Source organism: Temnothorax curvispinosus, unplaced genomic scaffold, assembly GCF_003070985.1.
Source record: "Temnothorax curvispinosus isolate PA1 unplaced genomic scaffold, ASM307098v1 QBEX01016424.1, whole genome shotgun sequence".
NCBI classification, from domain to species: domain Eukaryota; kingdom Metazoa; phylum Arthropoda; class Insecta; order Hymenoptera; family Formicidae; genus Temnothorax; species Temnothorax curvispinosus.
Window position 1 is genome coordinate 1 of NW_020226204.1, and position 22,659 is coordinate 22,659.

Sequence of the window (22,659 nt, forward strand, 5' to 3'; positions counted from 1 at the left end):
AAATAAAGGTAGAAAAGACTGAAGAATGTAATAGATATAAAAATAGACCTATATCTCAAATATTGAGAAAGCTACAGCGTAAAACACACTTTTGTGAAAAATTAAAATCCTCTTAAAATCCATACCAGTCGACGGATTTTAAGAAAATTAGAGGAGCACATACTTTCTATGATACTCTATTTGTGTGCAAAATTTCATGCGAAAACACAGGAAGGATGCAAAAATAAGACTATATATCTGCATTACACAAAATCGAAACGCGTACACTATATACATATGTTTTATAAGCTTCATAATTTTAAATTTGTAATTGATAATGAATATCGCGTAATAGATGTCGTCAATATACTGTTAAGTTATATTGCTAGTTGAATTATATATATAAATTATTGATGATGTGTTAGTAAACGTATACGCATTTCCAACGTTTTTGTGTAATCCGGAATTAATGAAATATGTTATATGTATACAATTTTATCTAATGCTATGTAATTTTGTATTGTTTTATTAATTTATTATGTATTAGATTTATATGTATTACATTTTGGCATAGAATAAATTATATAAAAAAATAAAAAACAAAAACACAAAGTTTATATTCATGGATATGAGGACCGCTGCGCTGATTGGAATCGGCGGAAATGGTTGGGGGCCTACAGGTTAGTCTGTTTGCCGGAGATTCTGTTTTGAACTTCAAATTAAATATGTATAATTTGTTGAGAAAAATTTCTAGTTTATTTAAAGTCTCTCTAATATTATATTTAGCAAAAACGGAACAGCCTAAATAATAACTATTTTAATATCTTATATGTGTGTGTGTGTTTCAAATATTTTTATATTTATATTATATTATTATATTATGTAATTTTACATAAATTATTATAAATAAATAAGAAATCAAATTGTATTTTATGATTTTACATGTTTATTTTAGTAAAATTGTATAGAAAATAATTAATTGATAATAGAGAAATAAAAGTAAAGCATTTTCAAAGAAAAGAGGTCCGCTGATTGAAATCAGATGGAGGGCCTCTACAGATTGACCCATTTTTATAAGATGGAATTTTAGTTGAAATTGAAAGTTTAAATCAATTTCATTAAAAAAATTTAGGCCGAGTTTAGCCAAAGTACATTCAATTGCAACGATGTCTGATAAAAGCGGGTCCTCTTTCGTCTGTATAAAGTTTCATAAAATAGTAAATACAATTAAAAATATTAACAACTTACACTTACCGAGTTTCTCTTCTTATTCACATAACTTAAGGATATGGAAAATTTTTATAAATCTTACATACACTCTTCTGTATTACGCTTCCTGCAAGAATCTTTTACTTGACGAAAGAGAAGAAGAACGATTTGCTTTCTGCGGTGAAGAAAAAATTTACGTACAGCCTTGTATAAACACCTTTATTTAGACCTTTATAAAAATCAGCGGTAAATCTTTCCTGATAAAGAAATCGCACGCGATACTTTAATGCTTGTCGTATAAAAAAATTAACTCGTTCCTGCAACGAGTAACATTTTATCTTTATTAATAACTGACGTTGTCATTTCAGTGACTTTACCGTCGTGACGATAGTAAGCACGGGATACGCGTTCGATATTATACAATACATACAATGCGAATTAAAAGCGCATTTTGACCCGCAACGAGTAACTAATAATAAAGAAAATTGACAGGCATGCACTTTAAAATTCATATGATTTCTAGTATCATATTAGCGATAAATTAATAATTACGATGTATAATTAGTTAATCGATAACAAATGCATTGAAGTGTGCGCAAAGAACAAATGTTTTCTTCCGATTTTGAAGCTACTGCTTCGAAATGTTATTCAATTCTGTCATTATCATCCTTAAGCCAATTTTCTTCAATTAGTTTCTTCCAATAATCTGCAAAAGTAAATGTATTAATTTATATTACATACGTTCAATTATGCAAATCTGAACACTTCGTATATATTTTGGAATCTGAAAAACTCTTAGGATTTAGCTATTATCGCTTTACATGATTGCTCGCGTCTTAACTGAGAGAAGCTTATCCCTTTTTCTCGCCAATAATTGCTTAATAACATCTTTTATCGTGCACTAAGAGCGTCAAATTTATTCCGCGTTCTAATTTATCAATATTACCTTTTAATTCCTGGATTGTACCATCAGTGCCGCCATATTTGATGGGTAAAATTTCTGCTAAAATTACGGCAGAGGGGCTCCGCCTATGGAACTTTCCCGCCTATTTGTGTACTGTTTATACACATATATGAGCAAATCACTACAAAACTTTGACCAAGACGCTTTTGGCATTTCGGCAGAATTTATTGGTCAATCTTAGGATTATCCGCGTTTCGGGCTTTGACCATCAACATATAGGGGAGACCGGGGCTTGTTGGCACGTGCAAGAGGCAAAGTTGGCAATGCGTTCCGTTTATGTATTTATAGCGAAAGAAACAATGGAAAAGTTATCACAAAATATCACTTTTATGACACAGGTACTTTTCCCAAAGTTTTATTTAAATCAAACGAGTATTACAATAAAAAAAGAGAAAAGTCTGATTCAAGAGGTGGCAAGGAAATTTTCAAGCGTTTCAAAATTTCGTAATATATTAATGTTAACAAAAGTTGTTTTAGTTCGACCCAACTGGCCAAATAATTATGATGTGGTTAGGGCACGATGTCAGCGACGTAATTGATATTCTGTACGCGGTTTTTGAGGATGCATAGCTTGATGAATCACTTGAGAAGGACCGAAATTGCGGTTGAAACGTTGTGAATTTTAAATATATTAATTATTTGGCCAGTTGGGTCGAACTAAAACGACTTTTGTTTTGTATTTATTTACTGGCGAAGGAAGCTTCTTATTTTATATTAATGTTCTTTATCAGATTGAAAAGTAAATCAAAGTGACGTATATTATTAGTTAAAAGAAACGTTAATATACATGTTATTTTGACTAATTAACAACAGTAATTTATTGTAATAAAATGACTGAAATAAAACGTATATGTATATAGGGATTCGGTATGTTATTGGCTCATATCAAGACACGCTTAGCTTGACTTGTTGTTGCTGCGCGCGTGAGACCTGTTTGAGCACGTGATTTGCTACCTACAATGCTGATAGAAGCTAGATATACATATATACTTAAACAAAATTCAAAAATAATGTTTCTTGACGAGTTAGCGCTCTTTAATTATTTTAGCGACATTAGCGAATAATGGTAAAACAGATTTTTTTTATCGACGCGAATTTATCGACAAACAGGTAAATGATGGCGGTTTAAAGAAAAGAGATTGCGTTGCGCGAGGCGAGCATTGCATTGCGAGTTTCGTGCAACGTGAAGTCATCTGCGAAACGATGGCAGAAGAAAAAAGTGACAGGTAGCGAATACTTATCATTGATAAATATATAACACATGTTACATATTTCTTTATAATATATATATTTTACATCCAGCTTGCATTTGTCATTTATGCGTAATGTACCGAGTAGTTGTAAGGTTGAGGTTATGTTTTTTGGTTTAATTGTTGACAAACAATTGAGAGAAGAATTAATTTTTGTGATTCAAAAATTTGAAAATGAAAGGCTTGTATGTATAAAAAAATTGGTAACTTATAAATTTTAGATATAATCTGAGAAATTAAAACTCCAAGAACTCATGGACTCTTTTAACAGTTAATAATCGAGACAATACTGTAAAAGTTCTTCTACAAATTTATATAAATTAAAAGTAGATCTTAGGGGGCTCAAATTTAAAGGATTTATAAAAATTGATGAATTTATAACAACTTCTCAAGATCTGAAGAAATAAAATCTATAACTATATGTGACCGTAGAATTAGAATTATTATAACCTATACGATTACGTTAAATTAGTTAAACTAATGAAAAATGAATAATTCAAGTCCAAGTGACAAGCCGGAGCAGACAGAGGCTGCTGAGGAAAAGAAACTGAAGCCTGATGACAAGATTAATCAAAAATCTAAGCAGGATGAAGCAACGGAGAAGGCCAGCGTATCAAGTAACAACAATGAAAGTGGCAATTGTTATTGGTGATTATCTATAATAAAATCTTGCTGGTAATATCTTCCTGCTTTGCAATACTGTGACTTACCACGGAACGTACTTACAGCGGCAAGGATAGAAATCTGAACATTGTGGAATTGCTTTGCGCTAGCTGCTCTCGCTGGTTCCACGAGTCCTGCATAGGATATCAATTGGGTAAATTGGTACCGTTCATGATGAATTATATATTTGTGTGTAAGAACTGTTCGCCAACTGGATTGGAAAGCTTTAAGAAGAACCAAGCACGTGAGTATCGACTATAACATTGGTTTATACGATAAAATTCGTCGAGCTGTCCGTTAATCATGATTCTTCTATTGGCGACTTTCCAGCGTTTCCTCAGATGTGCGTGACAGCAATCGCGAACCTGCTGCAGATGTGCCAAAAGGAGAATGAGCTGAAGACTCTTTTCCACAAGGATAAGGACATCATACCGTTCATCGATTGTCATTGGGAGAGCATGACCACAATGCCTCGCAGAGCCACTCAATCCTGGCATTCTACGGTACCTAATTAAATCTTTATTCATATAGGATTATGCGACAGACGCGACAATATAACATTGCGCGAACTATCTCACTTTTGACATCCGTAATTCAACAGGATTGTAATGATGAATTGCGAACTTTAAGCGATTCCGTAATTATATTGCCTTTTCTTTGACAAACATGATTGAAACATTTGATCTCTTCTAGATTCACAGAGCACTGATCAAAGACATTGGGACGTTGTTTACGATGGACGAGAGTACGCTTGAGGGTCAGCTGTTTGGATTGGCTAGCACTGAACTTACGTCAATTAAACCGAATTACGAAGCAATGATCAAGAATGGTCACCTCCGAGCGACAGAGATGGGCATTCAGCACGTCGGTACGTATTCATTATTTTTAAATTATTATCAATTTTGCATCGACTTTGTTAGATTTATTATAGTTTTAGTTTAAAACCTGCCAAGCTAAGTTTTTTTAATACCAAAGATTAAAAATCTGTAAAAATAAAAAGCTGATTCCTCCTTTCTCCCTTCCGCGTTCAAAATAAAGAATGCGCGTGCAAAAATTTGAATTGCCTGGCGTATCTTAATCTTTGCATATTTGTGTACATAAGCGCGCACACACACACGTTATTTAATATTTTACAAGAAAAGTTTATTACTTTCGACTACAATTGGCAATATGTACAAAGAAACGTTACGATGTTTCGACTCTTCGGATCGGGTCCTTTTCAAGCATCTAGATAATAAAACAATTTGGTGTAGGTCGATGAGATAAGATACATAGTCAATAAATGATAAAATCGATACCTAGTAAATTGATCTTTGTCACGAACCTGAACATCTGTATTTACGAAGATTTTACCCGAAATAGTTATAAAATTATCGCTGGAAGAACAATAATCAAGAACAATAGTCAATAATCAATGTTAACAGAAAAATAATGATTATATATATGTACTTCGAAGAAAAGCGGCGATACTTTACATGCATGAGTCGGACACATCAGAGAATGCGTTTCATAAGAGGAGTGTGGCCACCGCCAAGAAACGGAGCACGACATAACCGCGGAGCGACGACTAACGCGTGATTACATGTCGGAGTTCAAATTTATAGCAATAACTTATAGTACTTGGGTACGTCTGGAAAACAATTAGTACGCTTTTGAACTCCGACATGTAATCACGCGTTAGTCGTCGCTCCGCGGTTTCCTGTCTGAGGTAATATTTTTCGCAATAAATTCTTTACGTTTTTTAAACAATTAAATGGTGCAGATTTAATTCCTATTATATTTACACCAAATTGTTTTATTATCTAGATGCTTGAAAAGGACCCAATCCGAATGGTCGAAACGTCGTAACGTTTCTTTGTACATATTGCCAATTGTAGTCGAAAGTAATAAACTTTTCTTGTTTAATTATCATTGGCGGAACAAACAATCGATTTCTATTTAATATTTAGATCCTACAAAAAAAATTAAACAGATGTAATTCTTTAAATTTCCAATCAAATTTTCACTTTTTCCAAATTTTTCAGATATAATATATAGAACGAGTTTTGTGGTCATAGCTGCATAAATATAGATCTGTCACTTCTTATCTTATCACAAACGCAATCACCAACTCGCTATCAGGAAATTGCTCAAGTTCGAATCATGACGGAGAAATCGAGTAGACATCTCAATAAACTTTGTTCTGAGACACCTCGTTATAAACGCAACGTTACTTTCGATATCGTCAGCCATATCATTTATGTATCGTTATCTATACAAGGAATTAATCTTTGTGAGAATGAATCAGTCCGTTTAGGAAAAAAATTAATTATCGATTTTGTAACGTAATTCGAAAACGCCGAAAGGAAGAGACAGTGACTAAAAAAAAGGGAGAAAGAGAGGATTAAAAGCGATATTGTTGGCGAGAAATATTGAGAATCAAATCGAGAATCGGATACCGTATTAAAATATCGTAATGGAACGTTCAGTACCGCTTAGCGGAGGCTTGCGAGGTCGTAACGCCAAGCGGAAGCTCCCAGGCGAAGCTACAGGCACGGGTTCCGGGAAGAAGGGCAGAGGATCCGACATGACCGCCCCGAAGCTGCCGGCTCATGGTTATCCACTCGAGCATCCCTTCAACAAGGACGGCTACAGATACATCTTGGCAGAGCCGGATCCTCATGCTCCTTTCCGACAGGTATATTTCACTTTTATCAACGGTTCTCACTTTTATACAAATCATACATGTACAGAGATTAAAAAGAAAATCCATGCTAAAAACGAAATGGACGAGATGAAATCAATCTCTTTCGTTGAGCGAAGCTTTTGATAATCGATAAAGAAATCTGTTGGAGAAAAGCAACAATATATTTTTGCTTTCCTTTCCTCAGCAGATCAACTTTTCTTGCAATATGGATGTAATTAGGATTAAGAATCCTAATTTTTTGGCTGCAAACAGTTTCGAGTATCTGGAATTAAAAACTTTAGTTGTTTGACATTATTTTATATTAATTAATATGCAAAAGGTAAATTTGATCATAATTATAGTGCATTTCCATTTTCTTTTATTGGAAATTTTTGAAAGGCAATTTCTACGTGTTACAATCAAGGGATTAAGATTCTAAATCTGAATGAACAATGTCCGTTTCAAACGGTGTTCTCTAAATTCCCTGAATACCTTTAATTTGTGTTCAGGAATTCGACGAAAGTAGCGATTGGGCTGGTAAACCTATACCCGGATGGCTCTATCGTGCTCTTAGCCCGAGTACGGTCTTGCTGGCGTTGCACGATCGTGCGCCGCAGCTCAAAGTGTCTGAGGACAGATTGGCGGTCACTGGAGAAAAGGGATATTGTATGATCAGAGCCACGCACAGTAAGAACGCTATCTTTTTATCGATTTGCTTAAACGGTAGCGCCCTTTTCTGCCATCAGGGAGTGAATATTGAATTTGGCTAAGAATTGCATATCGATATCGTGTATATATGTGTATTTTTACAAAGTTACAATATTAAAAATCTTTAATTGTACAGATATTTGATGTCAAATACGAGCGTATAATCGGAATATATTCTCTAATATCGATTATACATATAATTTACCGATAATTTGAAAATATTGATATTCAATAATGTAATAGCAATAATATACTATTGTTATAGTAGCTGTCAGTATTACTGGGAAAAAGAAAATTATACACATTGGTATTTTTTGTATTGTTTTTAATTCCTATTTTAATGACGTTTGCATTCTATTTTTTTATCTCATGCATCTAGAACGTCTGCTATAGTCGATTGGTGATGTTTCGTATAGATGATCTAATTACATATGTTAACGTGTTACAGACGTAAGTAGGGGTGCTTGGTACTGGGAAGCTACGATTGAAGAGATGCCGGAGGGGTCCGCGACGAGACTCGGATGGGGACAGGAATATGCAAACTTGCAAGCTCCGCTTGGCTACGACAAGTTTGGTTACTCATGGAGATCCAGGTATTATATGTATAACTCGATGATTTAGGTCTTTAGGTATAGATACACTCTCTGTCTCGCTGCCCGTGGTCGCGGGCACGTGTACACTTGGCCATGTCTCTTGACAATAATGATTATACTATAGTAAATTGAAAAAATCTTATTAATTAGAAATTCATTATTTTTCACTCTTGCTCTGACAGATAAATATATAAAATGCACAGCAATCGATTTATTGGAAAATATTAATGTTTATTAGAACTCTTCTATTTTTCTTTTTACGTAATAAGAAAAATGTGTATTTCTTTGAGATTGTGAATCACCTTTCCTTCAAGAAAAGGAAAAAATAATTTTGATAAATTTTTAACAGAAAAGGAACACGGTTTCACGAAAGTCGCGGCAAGCATTATAATGACAGTTACGGCGAGGGTGATACCTTGGGCTTCCTCATAATTCTTCCGGACACACATGATGCATCGCACATTCCGAATACTTATAAAGACAGAGTGAGTACAGCAAGCCATTTGAATAGATTAAATTATATTAAATAATTTTGAGTACATATGTATACATATATACTCGTATATATGTATACATATGTACTCAAAATTATATACGAGTATATATGTATATGTATATATGTATATGTATTCAAAATTATTCAATCACCAAAATGTCTCGAAAACTGAGACTAAGATTGCAAAATATTATAACAACTTAATTATTTCAGAATATATATAATTTCTGAAATAATTAAGTTGTTATATTTTTCGTATGCTTTTGTTATTAAAATGTCTTGCATGTAATGTAAAAATAAACTTCTTATAAAATATATCTATAAATTATTTTGTATTTTTCGATTTGTGAATTAGCCTTTAGTAAAGTTCAAGAGCCACTTATATTACGAGGAGAAGGACCAAGTGCAGGAAGCCCTGAAAGCTCTGCGACCTTTAGAGGGCAGCAAAATTGTATTTTACAAAAACGGAATCAACCAAGGTGATGCCTTCATCGATATCAACAAGGGCGCTTATTATCCAGGGATATCACTTTATAAAAGTGCGATGGTGTCCGTGAATTTTGGGCCGAATTTTAAACATTCTCCGATGGACGTTACATTTAGAGGTGTAAGTAAACATTTCTCACATTTCTTACTGCTACTTTACAATCGATAATGCTAATTCACAATCGTAAATCGAGGTCCTTTTTTTATATAAGTAAGACATGGCTAAACATATAGAATTTCCAATTCATATTGACCTAAAGGAAAAGTAAACTTTACGTTCACATTATTCAGCATATGTGCAATTCTCTCTCTTACTTACCTTAATTATCTAATTTTAAATTTTACAAAGATATAACGATTTTCTATAATTCTATAGTATCGTTAATTCTTGCTAATATTAACGACATTATACAATTATTACAGATGCATGAGAAGGCGGAGGAAGCGATAGCCGAGCAGTCAATGGCGGACATACTTTATCTTACCGAAAACGAGGGAAAATTAAGACTGGATACATTCGTATTATGACATTAGTGCATCTTTTTATTTTTGTCGTTTTAGTTATACATTATGCAATTGCTACGATTGCAGGGATTGGCACAACAATACGTGGCCCAATTAAAGAAAAAAAAAAAGCAAATTATGAGATTTTTTACTTGCACTTATTCGTATGTGCGTGCGCACTCCAAAAGTTCTCATATTTTTAGTATATGGCAAAATAAGTTCAGAGAAACAATAAGGAGGAGAATAGTGAATTTCACCAATTATTTATAACTCACTTCTTTCATATCGAATTTGCACCACTTTATTGTTGAACCAAAACCTTGCAATGGATTCAGTGTAACAACGGTCGAGAAGATAATTCAGGTAATGTATTTTGAGATGAGAAAAAGAATCCTAAAGTCAAGATTGATGAAATCACATTTCAATTACCGTATGGTACGTACTGAACTGTTAAATTTTTTATTGGTTTGATCTGTATCACGATATAAATAATTTGACTTCGTTATATTCTATGTTCCGATTTTACGAATTGAAAAGTTTCATCATCTGACTTTGTTTGGTGTACAGAGGACGTTTCATGCATAATGATCTCACTTAATAAAAGAAAAAATATTTATGTAAATCGCAGCGGAATATGTGTTTATTATGCGACACTTATACTATATAAATTATTTACGCAATTACTTAAGTTATTACCCTTATATAATTAATCGTTAAATTATCACATGATATTACTTTCCGAAACCGCCTCTGCAAGCAGGACTCGCAGTCACCGTATTACTTGTTTCCCATTGCTCTGGTGTTTTCGCCTTGAAGACAACAATAATATAAATAACAACATAGAAATAATATAAACTTTTTTACCTAGCCCATTTTAAAGGGCATAATTCTCTCGCGCTAATAGCGAAAGATCAGTTAATAAATAATAGCCATCACTTACTACAATTGATAGAGCATGTACGCCTCCTTGCAGTTCCGCTTGCAACAACTGGTTTATCATTCGGTGTCGCTAAATTAATAATTCATTCAGGTGTCCCCTTATTTTGATTACGCGAATATATATAACATCTAGTCTTTAATCTCTAAATAATATTTTGACTCGTAGATGAGAATAATTATTTTTCTATCATTTTATCTGCATCAAATTGTGATATTATTTTCTTTGTGATTTTTACTTTCATATATCTTATGTTATGTTCTATCTTATAATTGAGTTGAAGTGATTTTTCAAGTTCAATAGGTTTCAAACTAATTATAGCAAAAATTTAGTAAGTAGAGAGTGTGCAAATCGGTGGTACTTGCCTTGATCAACGGCTGCTTGTCAAATTTCTCCGAGACAACCACTACCTTAAAGTGCGTCTCAGAGTTCTTGGGAACATTGTGCATGTAGGACTCGTTGATGACGTCGCAGTGAAGGGGTTTCAGTGCAGCTTCCAGCTTTCCCCTGATCGAATTCTCTACTGGTCCGTTCAGTGTTTCGCAACTGATGCTCATGTCTCGCTGACGAAACGTACTGTAATCTGTGCCATTGTTTTTCGCTTAATTAACGTTCATATTTGTTTTTATTACATGGATAATATGCATTAGGTGAAGAGACTATATTCGGATGCTTAGCCGTCTAACGAAATTAAACAGTTGGACATTGATCGCTACGACAGTAGAAGTGTCAAGATGCTAGAACACAAATCATTCAAAGCGTAAGATACTAATTATAGCGTAATTTACTCCAGAGAGACCTAGAGAATAGTAAGTTGAGGGAATTCGACTAAATATTTCATAAACAAAAAATATAAGCAATATGATGGCAATTTGCTAATAGATTTAAACGGAATATTATGGCAGATCGGATTATCAACCGCGTCTGCATTAAGTTCGTGTTCTGCCGGCAGTCTGCTGACATGATCTGACAGCAGAGCGTGCAAACAGCCAGTAGGAATCAAGCAGAGAACCTGTCACCTGTCAATCATTTAAATAATTACGAATCGGCAGAATTTGTTTGATGTCTGCAGTCAATCTGCCATCATATTCCGTTAGCAGATTCTGTTTTCACGTGAGTCTGAAGAAAATTTGTAACGGATAAGCATTGCAAAATCCTGTTTTCGACAAATTCGGCTGTCTCTGGGATGGAGCGGCGTGCCCAGCTTCTCGTTGATTTTAGTGAAATTTTATCCACGTGTGTATTCTAGTGTGCAGAATAAGCGTGTAATAATAAAAATCGTCACTGGCACCGCCGATAAGATTAATCGACCGTTAAAAGTGGCGTTTTTTTAAGGTTAGGAAGTCATATCCTCGCGAGTCTTCCAATACAACGCGTTTTTTTATATATAATTATCTTATAGTCACTTCGTCGTAAATGTAAGAAACAAATTTGTAATTAAAACACGCGTATAACAATAAGGATGCAATAAATAAAGATGCAATTATTATCGATGCAAGTTTAGCTTTGGTTAGTCTAGCTTGAGTTAATTAACCTTAATTTTAGATGTGGAATAATTTTAATCGCGCATTTGATATACTTACTTTTCCCGAGTATTAATCTTATCAGTCCTCTTTTATACATTTATATTCGTAGCTTTAATTAATATACTACGTCGAATATTCTCTATTCCGGAATCCGGAATCTATTCGAATGCCCTGTTATTATATGGATTCACCCTCTCCCCCCTCTCTCGACTGATATTTTATTTGTGTATGTATTATGTATGTATGTACAAGCACTTTCGGACAAATCGATTGACTATTGAATCAAAAAGGTCTCGGCGGCGGGACCCTAAGTATGCATTTTTTATTTGGTAATCAACTATAGCGTGTCCAGCGTGTCCGTATAACGCTGTCTACAAAATGTTAGAGGGTAACCTTCGGCTAAACTCCGATTAACTTAATCGATTATTAATCTAACGTTGCTCGCGTGATTTTTACGTAATTGTCGCGTGGGTGGTGTACTTTATACCCTAACTTTACATCGCAATCGTCATTGCGCTCTTTGATGATTTACAATTAAATAAAGGTGGATAATATATTTTATATATTTCTATGTATATTTAAAAAAAATGAGTTTTTTGAGCGGATTCATATCCATTAATTTCTATCAAGGTAAATTAAGTTTAATCTGGGTTTTATTAAGTTTTATCTGGGTTCTCATTCATAAGAATAAGATAAAAAGTAAGCTAAACCGAGATTAAAGTTAATCTACATTGGTAGATACGTAGATTAACTTTAATCTCGGTTTAACTTATACTTTTTATCTTTTTCTAAGTTCTAAGAATTTGAAGAAGATAAGAAGTGAGTTAGATCAAGATTGAAGTTATAATATCTATAATACATTGGTAGAAATGGGGATTAACTTTAATGGTTCAACTTTTTATCTTTTTCCAGTTCTAAAAATTATAAAAAGATAAAAAGTAAATAAGATGAAATCACTTCTATATCCCAAATATTTTCTCGTGCATCTCTTTCACCTTCGTTCTACGCGCGTGTCATGAGTAGAAATATATGAGGAAGGATAAGTCCCGGGATAGGGGATTTCCGCTGCGGTTAAATAAGTCAACAATCCCTTCGTTTGTAACATCTCTTTTGCCTCTTTATTTAACGTCTTTATTGTTGGGGAGAGAAAGCTGCGTCGGTCGGTTCTCGTCGTTACAGCTACACCATTTCAACGAAATTATTAATCGAGCGAGTGACTAGGTGACGGGGGGTAGCGCGACCCCCTCCCGTCCTGATACTTCCTATTATTTACAAAAAGACGGAGATAGAGAAACAGAAACGGCTTGCTATACACTGTTACAATCGGGTCTACGATGCTCGATATATCTGCGAGGACAAGCTTCGTGACACGCGAATAATTGATCTTTTTTTTTTGTTACCCTCCTTTATTCTACACGAAGCAATTGAACCATACAATTAGTCGTGTAAACAAGAAAGTATGTTTCCACACAGAAATTTGATCGCTAAGTGTAAAGCGCGCCGGAGACCGTTAATGCGTTTTTTTTTCTTTTTACATTATCGCAGGCATAGGGTGCTGCAACTAATCTCGTGCGATGCTCTTCTACGCGAAGGCACTCCTGAATTCGCATTCGAATGCAATAAAAATAATAAAATCTTATTTAAGTTTGAACTTTTTTACGTAATACAATTTCATGCTAACGTCATCTCATGATATACTCGCTTTTATTCCAATTGATATCATTGGCAATTGATAGCATCGGAATTTGAATTGAATACGCGTTGTGTATTTTCTACTTGAACCACAATATACATTCGGATAAACTAATAAACTCAATTATCCGCCAGCTCCGCACAAGTCAAATTTTATCTTTTTTTTTTGTTTCGGAACGTTGGACAAATTGGTCATTGGATTGTCATAAAATCACTTACGTAATAATACATCATGTAGAATGGGGTATTTTGTCGTATAAAAAATTGTAAATTGTTTTGTTCCTTTTCTTTCCCGAATATGATATTCAAAGGATTGAAGTCGCGAGTCAATAAAACATCTCGTTAAATCCGTTGCAAGAAATATTGCCGGTTACGCCCTTAAAAGTAACTCTAAAAATCGACGGGTCACCCGTTATCCTATTTACATTCTACAATACTATACCGAGGATCATGATCCTCTGGATTTTCGGTCATTCGTGAAGTACTGCACAATTTACGCGGGATTTACATAGCGCGAAATCGCTAAATATCTGCGCTAATAATAAAAATATTAAAAATAATCTATTATGTGTAAAATAATATTAAAAAACAACAAATCGTTGCTATTAAAGTTGCAAAAATAATTTTTAAATTCATCCAATTCATTTACGAATCATTTCCAATAATCTGATAAAATTTCGAGCAATGGAAATATTGGAAATGATTTAATCACAATTTTTTTACGTTTTTTTTCGGTAAAAATAAAAGTTTCATGTTTAAACATGTCCTCTAACTTCAACCAAATCCACAGCACTTTTCCAACCGAATGACCGAATGTCATCCGTCGATTTCTTTAAACTAATTAATCACTGACGCGAGAAGCTCCTTTCATGGCGTCGCTACGCCGCTCAACCCTTTAACCGCAAATTAAGCCATCAAGTATAATGTTTAAATGAAATCACTTGATAAAATGAACAATTCTCATTGTTTGCTAGTAAAAAATACTAAAATTTATTCCAATAACTCTCAAAAATATTTAATAATTTTTAAATTACTGTATTAAAATATTAAAAATTACCATGCGATTAAATACGTAAATATTGAGTTAAATAATTTAGTAACGCAAATAGCTTTCAAGATTTCCTTTAAGAATGCGATGACTTTTTGTAGCACGTCGTAATACTTCACAATACTTGATTCGTCGAATAAACACCTCGAAGAACAGTTAAAAGGGTTAACGCAAGCGCACAAGTTGAAATATCACGTCAGCGTTACAATAAAGCGGACTCAATATGAGCCGTCGTAGTAGTTCGATAATTTTAAATTGGCCTATCTTATTCTTTCGAGGCGCCGCATTCCGTTTCTGACGGCGGGAGGACCCTGCAGATTCTCAAAAATCCTAGAATCCCTCCTTCAGACCCCTGAGGATTTTTAGGAACACCAAAGTTCATTCGTTGATTAAACCGTACGTCCCACGGACCTTTGTCCAGAGAGATCGTTACATCTTATTTACACACTTTAACGTCGGCGGCCTCGAAACCAATCACGGGAGCGAGATAGCGGGCGATCGACTTCATTCGTATTAAGATGAACCGGGAGTCAGCTGCCCGAGAAGAAATTCATATGCGCATACAATGTGTATAAAGCCAAAGTGGATCAAGCTTGTTCCGTTCGGAAGGTTCACTTTAAATACGAAATCGTATTCAAAGAGAACCTTCTCAAATTATATATCTGATCTACTTTAGCTTCGAACGATGCTTTATGTACTTATAGCTGGACAATACGGACTGTCGCCGATTCCGTTGTGCTGCCTCGCCGAAGAGCGAAGAGCCACGACGCACGATGACACTACAAGCAGCTGCAAGCCTTCCCATTCGGCATACGACTAGTTTGCACTTTAATAGGAAAAATGTGTGTATAATACGCTGTTTTTCTCTCATAATAAATAATAACTCTAAGTTTTATAGTTAAATTTCCCATCGAGATCGCGACTACCGATTCGCCGAGGCTGCAAATTCGAGGTTCGATTGGAACTGACTAAAAAGCAGGAATCGAATTTTCGAGGAATCCCGAATTTTGCCCGAAAACGATCGTCCGATCGCCCGCCGCTCTCGCGTACCTTCCGCAAGTCCAGCCGACGCGCTAATACTAATTAACTACCCGAAGTACGGCGATCTGTCGACTATTAATTAATCGCGCAAAAAAACATATACGCAGAAGCTACGAGGTAACTCGCTTTGTCGCACCCATGCATATCGCGGTATATCTTCGCGGTATCAGTCTCATGAGAAGGCGCTTGTGGAATAAAAGAAGGCACTTCGTTGCATTCCTCTTCAGGCACACTTTCTGATATGTCGACTATTGGCCGGATCTCGGTTCCCGTACCTGCGCCGTTCCTTCCCCGAACTTTCTTTTCCGTCTCTTTAGATTTCGGTGTCCTTACATGCTTTCCAAATTCTTCTTTCCATCTCCACCTAATATATCACTGTCAGGTCTTTTTGCGTTTTCTATCACTCGTCTCTTTGTGTTAGCTTTCCTTACGTCTTGCCTAATTCCTCTTTTCACTACAATCTCTTTCACGTTTTCCTCGATTTCTTGACTAGAGCCTCTTCTTGCTTTCACCAATGCTCCTCGCGTTTTTTGTATCGATCCTTTATCGATAGGTTTCTCTTCGGGGCTTTCAGGCTTTCAGGAGAGACAGCTTCTGGCCGTCAATAGACGTAGATAGTCTTCAGTTGATCCTTCAACTCGGGGGGAATGGCACAGGTATCCGTCTCCGCTTTCCGCTTCACCAACCGACGCCAGCGTCCACCGAGGTTCTTGCGGAAGCCCTTCGCAAACCCAGGCCGGTCCGACGGCAAACCGTGTACAAGGGTATCCTGCAACATCAGAGAGATCCCGTATTATATATTCACGCCATTAATCCACATGAAATGAATCGAGTTACGTTATGCGGGATATACAAAAGTATATCTGTATTATTCTTATTGTACGTTCAAAGTCTACGAAAATAAACGTGATGAAATGACGAATTAGAAAATAAGAAGGTGTATTTTCTTCGTTAAGATCTGAAGTGTCTTAAACATCGTACTTTCGTATTATTCATATCGTACGTTCAAAGTCTACGAAAATAAACGTGATAAAATAACAAATTAAAAAACGGGAATCATTTCTCATTGATAGTGAGATATAAACGCCGCATTTCTCTGAATCTTCAATATTGAATATATTGAATATATTTGAATATATTGAATATATATATTAATACACTGAATATACTGAATATATCATACATTGAGAGATTCTATCCGAATGCAAACTACTCTCCATTCAAAGTTGACCGAGAATTTCGTTAGGTACTAATTCGCGCCTCTGAAAGAATCGCTAATAGCGATTTGCCATCAGTGATTCTTCTTTCGCCTTCGCCCGCAGCTTAAATCGCGAATATCCGATAAATAATACATTTTATTTCATAAATTATATACAAGAGCTTTGCCGCTTAAGTTTGCTCGCGACGGATTCGCATTGTTGGCTAGAATCGCGACGACTCCAACGTCCTGCCAATCTCGCAGACGGAGGAACGGTATTTCGTGAGCGGCCCGACAGCTGCACCCTATTCAGGGGCCCCGGCTGGTAAGCGGCGGTAGGTAGACGCCCACCGGCGACGCTAAATTTAGCGCCAGGCCGGAGAAGCATCGAGGAGCTGCACCCATTTCGCCGGTGTATTTATATACGTTCTGGCTTTATTATATCTCACGTGATAATTTTATCGCTTAACTACGGCATAAACTTAATCGACGTCGCCGTGACGCCGTTACAAAAATTTATGATTCATCGTTATAAAATTTATCTACCAATTAAACGCGAACGTATTGTTAATAATTTTTAATTTCCCATTTGGCGCGTCGTGCTAATAATAATAGAAATATATCAATCAACATTTAATTCAGTGGCGATTTCACAGGGGGAACTATAAAAAAATCGCGCGACTGATTCGAATCTGTCGAATATAATCGGCACAACGTTTTATTAAAAGCGACAGCTATTTCGAGGGATCTATATATAAAGCTGTCCTTCTAATTTCCTTCTTCTAAATAAAGAAGTTAATTACCAACCCCACGAGCTTTCCCCCTCGCAAGATCAATAAGTTACACCGCGACCTATTCTGATGAGGACAAAATTCTTAATAAAAAAAATCTCCAATTCGTCCGCCATTTTTTTTATATAATATATTTATTTTAATCACATCGACGGAGTCGAACGAATTATAAAAAAAAAGACAATGTCGTTTTATTCTTCGCGATCGAATCTACTTCTCCACGTTAGGTTAGGGCGGTAAAAGGCGCATCGCAGCTGCAGCCAATCAGCGATCGCCGTTCGAACGGCGGGAATAATCGATCGTCTCCGCGAAGTAGCGCGAAACCGCGATGGCCGCGGGTCACTGTCCCGACTATCGATTGACGAACGGGCTTCTTATATTTTTTCCGCGAGTACCTATTACGGAGGGGTGTATCGGAAAAGACGGAAATCAAACTGCTTATGAGTTTGTCAATTCTTCTTTTCAGCAAATTTCTTTTCGACCGAACCCACGGAATTGCAGAAACCAAATTTCAAATTTTAAATAAAACTGTGCGATTTTAGAGAGAGGAAGAACATCGAGATTTGAATTTGTTTTGATACGATACGGAAGTCCTGAAATATCGTAAGTTTTATTTTTCAATTAATTTTGATTTCGTTTAAATTTAATCGTAATTAAATCTTCAATATAGCGAGAATCAAAATTGACTTGTGAATAAAGCTAGTACGTTATCATCGAGGAAGAAAGGGGGAAAGTGAGCCACAAGGCTCGTTATCGCGCGCATTTTTGCCACAAGAAAATCACCCCCTGCGAAATAGCGCGGCTGCGCTCACCGCTTTCTACGCCCGCGAAATCTTTTTTCGGGTGCCTCAGGTCAGGTCGATATACCGCGTGTCCTCGAGTCGTTGGACAGCGCAGCAGGGGCAAACCAGTAAAATCTAGTAATACTGGCTCCACCGGTTAGTCGGTTAGCCGTTTGCGACGGTTAGATCGACCGATAGATCCCGGGGAGCGATTAAGAGTAAAGTTTATGCCATTGACTTGAGCTAATCGCGTTTTTATCGGGCAAGGTGACTCGAAAAAAAGCATCGGAAGAAATTCCCTTCCGTATTACCGTCATCGCGGACAGAAGCGTACGAAAAATCTATTGAAATAATTTTGACGTGAAACAATCTTTTACTTTTGCATCTGTTACATTCGCGTACAATCAATTCTACGATAGTTTTGTTAAGATATGTCAAGATTAAAACATATAACTTCAATAACTACCAAATGTATTATAGGGATTGAAGATCGGCATGGAGTTTACTGAGTTTGGAAAAAGTATGCAAAATTCACACATTATTATTATTATTATTATTAGGATGCTGATCCTGATCGTAAATGGTCTCTTTCTTTTTAATTAATTGTATATCATCAACAGTCTTGTTTCACTTATTATTATTGTTTATAGGGATTATTTTTGTACATCTGCTTTAAATCAAGAGACTTGACCTGGGTTAAGAATTTATACGGAATTATACTATATGTAAGAATTATGACATCAGACTTTAAACTCGTATATGAACGATTAATGTTTTAAAAAAAACTGGCGCTTCCGGTTCTCATTCTGCTTCTTCTGCACGGTAACGTCTATAAAAATAATTTTGATTACAACGAATTGTATGCAAGACTGATTAAAAATTGAGAAGATTCTGAATATAATAAATTAGATACTGAAATATCTAGAATAGAAGAAATGTACGCCACTCATACTTTGCACTACAATACAATAGACAATTTCCAACGTTCTTTACGTTCTCTCAGAAGATATCCATACAAATATTGCCATTGAAAATTTTAAGAAAACATTTAAATCGTTCTAATCTTTAAATGCACGAATGCTCCGAGAAACTCTCTGTCTTCCCCGTCTTCCGGCGAGACACTCGCGGTTCTTCAATCATTGACCAGAAACAAAAGTTGAGAACCGTCGAGCGCGCGCCAGAGTATGCCCAGTATATAAAAAAAAAAATACAAAACGTACATACAAGGTGTGCACCAACCTGATCGTTGTACAACGCGTACTGCGCCGGCGGCATGTGGGGGGGCGGGTACGGGGGCGGGAATTGCCACGCGAACGGATCGACCGGATTGGCGGACGGCGTCACCGTCGTCGCGGCGAATACATGCTCGTCGCAAACGCTGTTGTCGAAGTCGGTCGACATGGTGGTCGTGGACATCTGCGTGCAGCAGCCGTCCGGATGCGTCGTCGTCATCGGCGCCCCAATCGTCGCGAGCGACGTCGTCGTCGTCTGCACCACCGTCGCCTCCGGGTGCACCGCGCCCGCGCTCGAATGATGGTCCTCGCGCTTCCGCAGCTTGCTGCGGACAAGGCGAATCGCGATCATGGTACCGTTGCTCCCGACCATCTTCCTGCACTTTTGGTACAGCCTCGCGAGTTTGCCCGTTTTCGCGACCGCGTTCCTGGAACCCGGAAGCTCGTTGGCGACGGAACTCTTTGAGTTCTCCAGGGTACCGCGTGAGTTGGCGCCGAGGCTCGGAGAAGGTAAAAAAAAAAAAAAAAAAGTTTAACGAACCTCCGAAATCCGGCGAGGAGATCCGAGATCTAGGATCTCGATCCGGAATGCGCGGATTTACAGGTGTCCTCTCTCTCTCTCTCTCTCTCTGAGACACCCACAGGGTTCTCGAAAACGAGAGCTTTCGAAGCGCGATTTTTTTCGAGCTCTGAAATTCCCCGCGAGCTCTCGAAGTTACGCAAGTCGACACGGTTGTGTGGCGTGCGGCGACGTACGTTCCATTCGAATTGTCAAGGATTCCGGACCTGTCGCGGCGACAACGCTCCGGATTTCCCTCGAGCGACTCGGGAATTCTTGAAGTACGAGGGAAAGAAATGAACGTGGGTGCTTTCCTCTCCTCAGTCTGTCTCTCTCTCTCTCACGCTTTTACGTTATACGGGCGCGCGGAGCTGTTGTCGAATCAGCTGTCTTCTCCTCCGCGTCGAGAAACGATCTCTCCCTCTCTCTTCAACGTGATTGTTACCCGATTGAATCGCGAGTTCAGGAACACTTCGCGACGTTCTTCCTCTTCGATATTCTCGCATTTGTGTGTCTTTACCCTCAAAGTCTCTTTCCGCGTTTCTTTTTCTCACAATCGCGAGTTTTACGAGCACATCGGCCTTCCTTCTAGGTTACTCTCCGTCTCCGTCGCACTATTTCCTATTTCCGCCTCGCTCTGTGAATACGGCTGTATTTGACGCACCACCAACGCGATCTCTTTGTCGACCTTCCGTCAAACTCGCAGCTAGGACATCACCATTTACACTTGCGCGATACTCGCACTGACTAGCTTCGTGAATCCTTGGCACTTGGACGATTCGGAAGGATTTCCTTTTTCTCTGTCTCTCTCTCTCTCTCTCCCCTTATATTATCTCTCCTATTATCGCGGACGTGGGTCGCGAATTCGAGGGAACGGCGCACGGGCGGCGTCGTCTCTCACTGCCGAAAGGCCGCAGCCGCAGCGAGAACGTGGAACTCCGCGACTACCTCCGTCCGTTCATCGCTCGCAAACCAACAGCGCGCATCTGAATCGGCGAACGATGCGTGGCCGTCTCTTATACCGCGCCGTGACGTCACGGGGCGAGCGCGGCGGCGATTGGCGCGCGTCGCGCGCCCCGGCCAATCGCCGCCACGGAGAGATTCAAACGGTACACGGCGCCTGTTCGCCCGCTCGCCGCGCCGCGCAGCGGCCCGCGCGTCGTCGTCACCGTTGTCGCGCGCCGGAAGGCCGATCGGGCGGACGGCGGACTTGCGTCCTTACGTCACGTAATCTCGACGTGTAACCGACGGCGACGCGACACGACGCGACCGTGGCCTCTCGCGTTTCGTCGTCGTAACACGTTTCTTTTTTTTTCCCCCTCGCTCGGTGTTTCTCTCGGTACGGTGTATTGTGCACCGCGTCGATGTATTTGCGATGATTAACGGAACGTATTTAGCATATAATCGTTCTGGGTATTCTAAGGGGAATTCACGCGTTCAGCCGAAGGCCATTTTCCTTTTCATTTTCGCAACGATTCTCGCGAATCGGTTTGCGCGACATAAAATCAGTTTACTCGGAAATTCGTGACGTACCAAACACGATTTTCAATGCGGTCAACGATTTGCGGATAACGATCGAAATCTTATTTATTAAATAATTCCATGAATTAATTTTATGCTTCACTCTCGAATGAAATAAAATCAGATTAAATTAAAGATCAAGATTATATATTACTTTTAATGAAGTAAAATTTTGTCATGCAAAATGTACACATTAAAAATTCATTATCTTATGCATTTAATACAATGAAAGAAACGCATCGAATTTTTAATTAAAAGCACGAGACATAATTAAGTTAAATTAATTTCAATTAAAACACAATCAGCTCGTATCGAATAAGCGTAATATCAAATCAAAACAAAAGCGAGGGAGGCTTAAATTAAATAAAGATAAATTTGTAATCAATCACATCAAAAAAGATATCGAACTGCATCAATTCAGATAAGATGGAATCGACCTACGCCAGATCAGCTGCACCAAATTTAAGTCGAGTTCAATTCGAGGAAATCCAAGATCGAGAGACAAACGACAGAGGGCAATTGCGAAAGGGGTGAGAGGAGGAGGTTTCGTCCGCTAAATCGCGCCAAGACCGCGCTTATCGGACCGCGATAGGAAATAATAATTCAGAGACTCGGCCGCGTCCCCGCGATTACGCAATACGTACGGCTGTAGTGAGGACGCCTTTATCACTTCATACAATACGCGCACAGAGCTCGTCTCCGCGTTACCACGCGCGGCGTTTACGTTGACCCTAACAATAACAGCAAGGTCCTCATCTCTGAATCGCGCGCGCGTTTGTACATACGCTTGCCTTTACTATCGGCAGATTCCTCCA

At 37.6% G+C, this 22,659-nt stretch overlaps 3 protein-coding genes across 7 annotated transcripts in view; 1 reads left to right on the forward strand and 2 right to left on the reverse strand.

Moving 5' to 3' along the window:
• Positions 1-3,355: 3,355 nt before the first annotated feature.
• On the forward strand, positions 3,356-9,560 carry LOC112466599 (set1/Ash2 histone methyltransferase complex subunit ASH2). Of its 2 annotated transcripts, XM_025034769.1 has the most exons (11): positions 3,356-3,378; positions 3,904-4,050; positions 4,131-4,309; positions 4,396-4,568; positions 4,759-4,933; positions 6,534-6,742; positions 7,240-7,417; positions 7,887-8,031; positions 8,381-8,516; positions 8,883-9,134; positions 9,437-9,560. In XM_025034769.1, the coding sequence occupies exons 1-11, from the start codon at positions 3,356-3,358 to the stop codon at positions 9,539-9,541; spliced, it is 1,722 nt and encodes a 573-aa protein (XP_024890537.1). In that variant the 3' UTR covers positions 9,542-9,560. The 2 variants fall into 2 exon arrangements, with proteins under 2 accessions (XP_024890537.1, XP_024890538.1); XM_025034770.1 differs by lacking the exons at positions 3,356-3,378; positions 3,904-4,050; positions 4,131-4,309; positions 4,396-4,568; positions 4,759-4,933 and adding an exon at positions 5,729-5,773.
• Positions 9,534-12,304, reverse strand: LOC112466600 (bolA-like protein DDB_G0274169). Of its 2 annotated transcripts, none has more exons than XM_025034772.1 (4): positions 12,038-12,304; positions 10,820-11,037; positions 10,458-10,505; positions 9,534-10,326 (listed from the first exon to the last, which is right to left on the reverse strand). In XM_025034772.1, the coding sequence occupies exons 1-4, from the start codon at positions 12,075-12,077 to the stop codon at positions 10,249-10,251; spliced, it is 384 nt and encodes a 127-aa protein (XP_024890540.1). In that variant the 5' UTR covers positions 12,078-12,304; the 3' UTR covers positions 9,534-10,248. The 2 variants fall into 2 exon arrangements, with proteins under 2 accessions (XP_024890540.1, XP_024890539.1); XM_025034771.1 differs by having other exon boundaries at positions 10,458-10,526; positions 12,038-12,296.
• A 767-nt stretch (positions 12,305-13,071) lies between these two features.
• LOC112466598 overlaps positions 13,072-22,659 on the reverse strand; it is a 33,674-nt gene continuing 24,086 nt past the window's right edge. For 2 of the 3 annotated variants that reach the window (XM_025034765.1, XM_025034766.1), the window contains 2 exons: positions 19,757-20,090; positions 13,072-16,530 (listed from right to left, as the gene is read on the reverse strand). In XM_025034765.1, coding sequence (XP_024890533.1) covers positions 16,363-16,530; positions 19,757-20,090 — 502 coding nt within the window. In that variant the 3' untranslated portion in view covers positions 13,072-16,362. The remainder of the gene's footprint in view (positions 16,531-19,756; positions 20,091-22,659) is intronic. The other variant, XM_025034768.1, reaches the window with a different exon arrangement.

Coding starts and splice junctions, on each gene's coding strand:
- LOC112466599 (XM_025034769.1), top strand. CDS start 3,356: ATGGCAGAAGAAAAAAGTGACAG. Junction 4,569..4,758: donor CTCAATCCTGGCATTCTACG/GTACCTAATTAA, acceptor GATCTCTTCTAG/ATTCACAGAGCACTGATCAA. Junction 8,032..8,380: donor GGTTACTCATGGAGATCCAG/GTATTATATGTA, acceptor AATTTTTAACAG/AAAAGGAACACGGTTTCACG.
- LOC112466600 (XM_025034771.1), bottom strand. CDS start 12,077: ATGTATAAAAGAGGACTGATAAGATTAATACTCGGGAAAA. Junction 11,038..12,037: donor AAGATTAATACTCGGGAAAA/GTAAGTATATCA, acceptor ACAATGGCACAG/ATTACAGTACGTTTCGTCAG. Junction 10,327..10,457: donor TACATGCTCTATCAATTGTA/GTAAGTGATGGC, acceptor GTTGTCTTCAAG/GCGAAAACACCAGAGCAATG.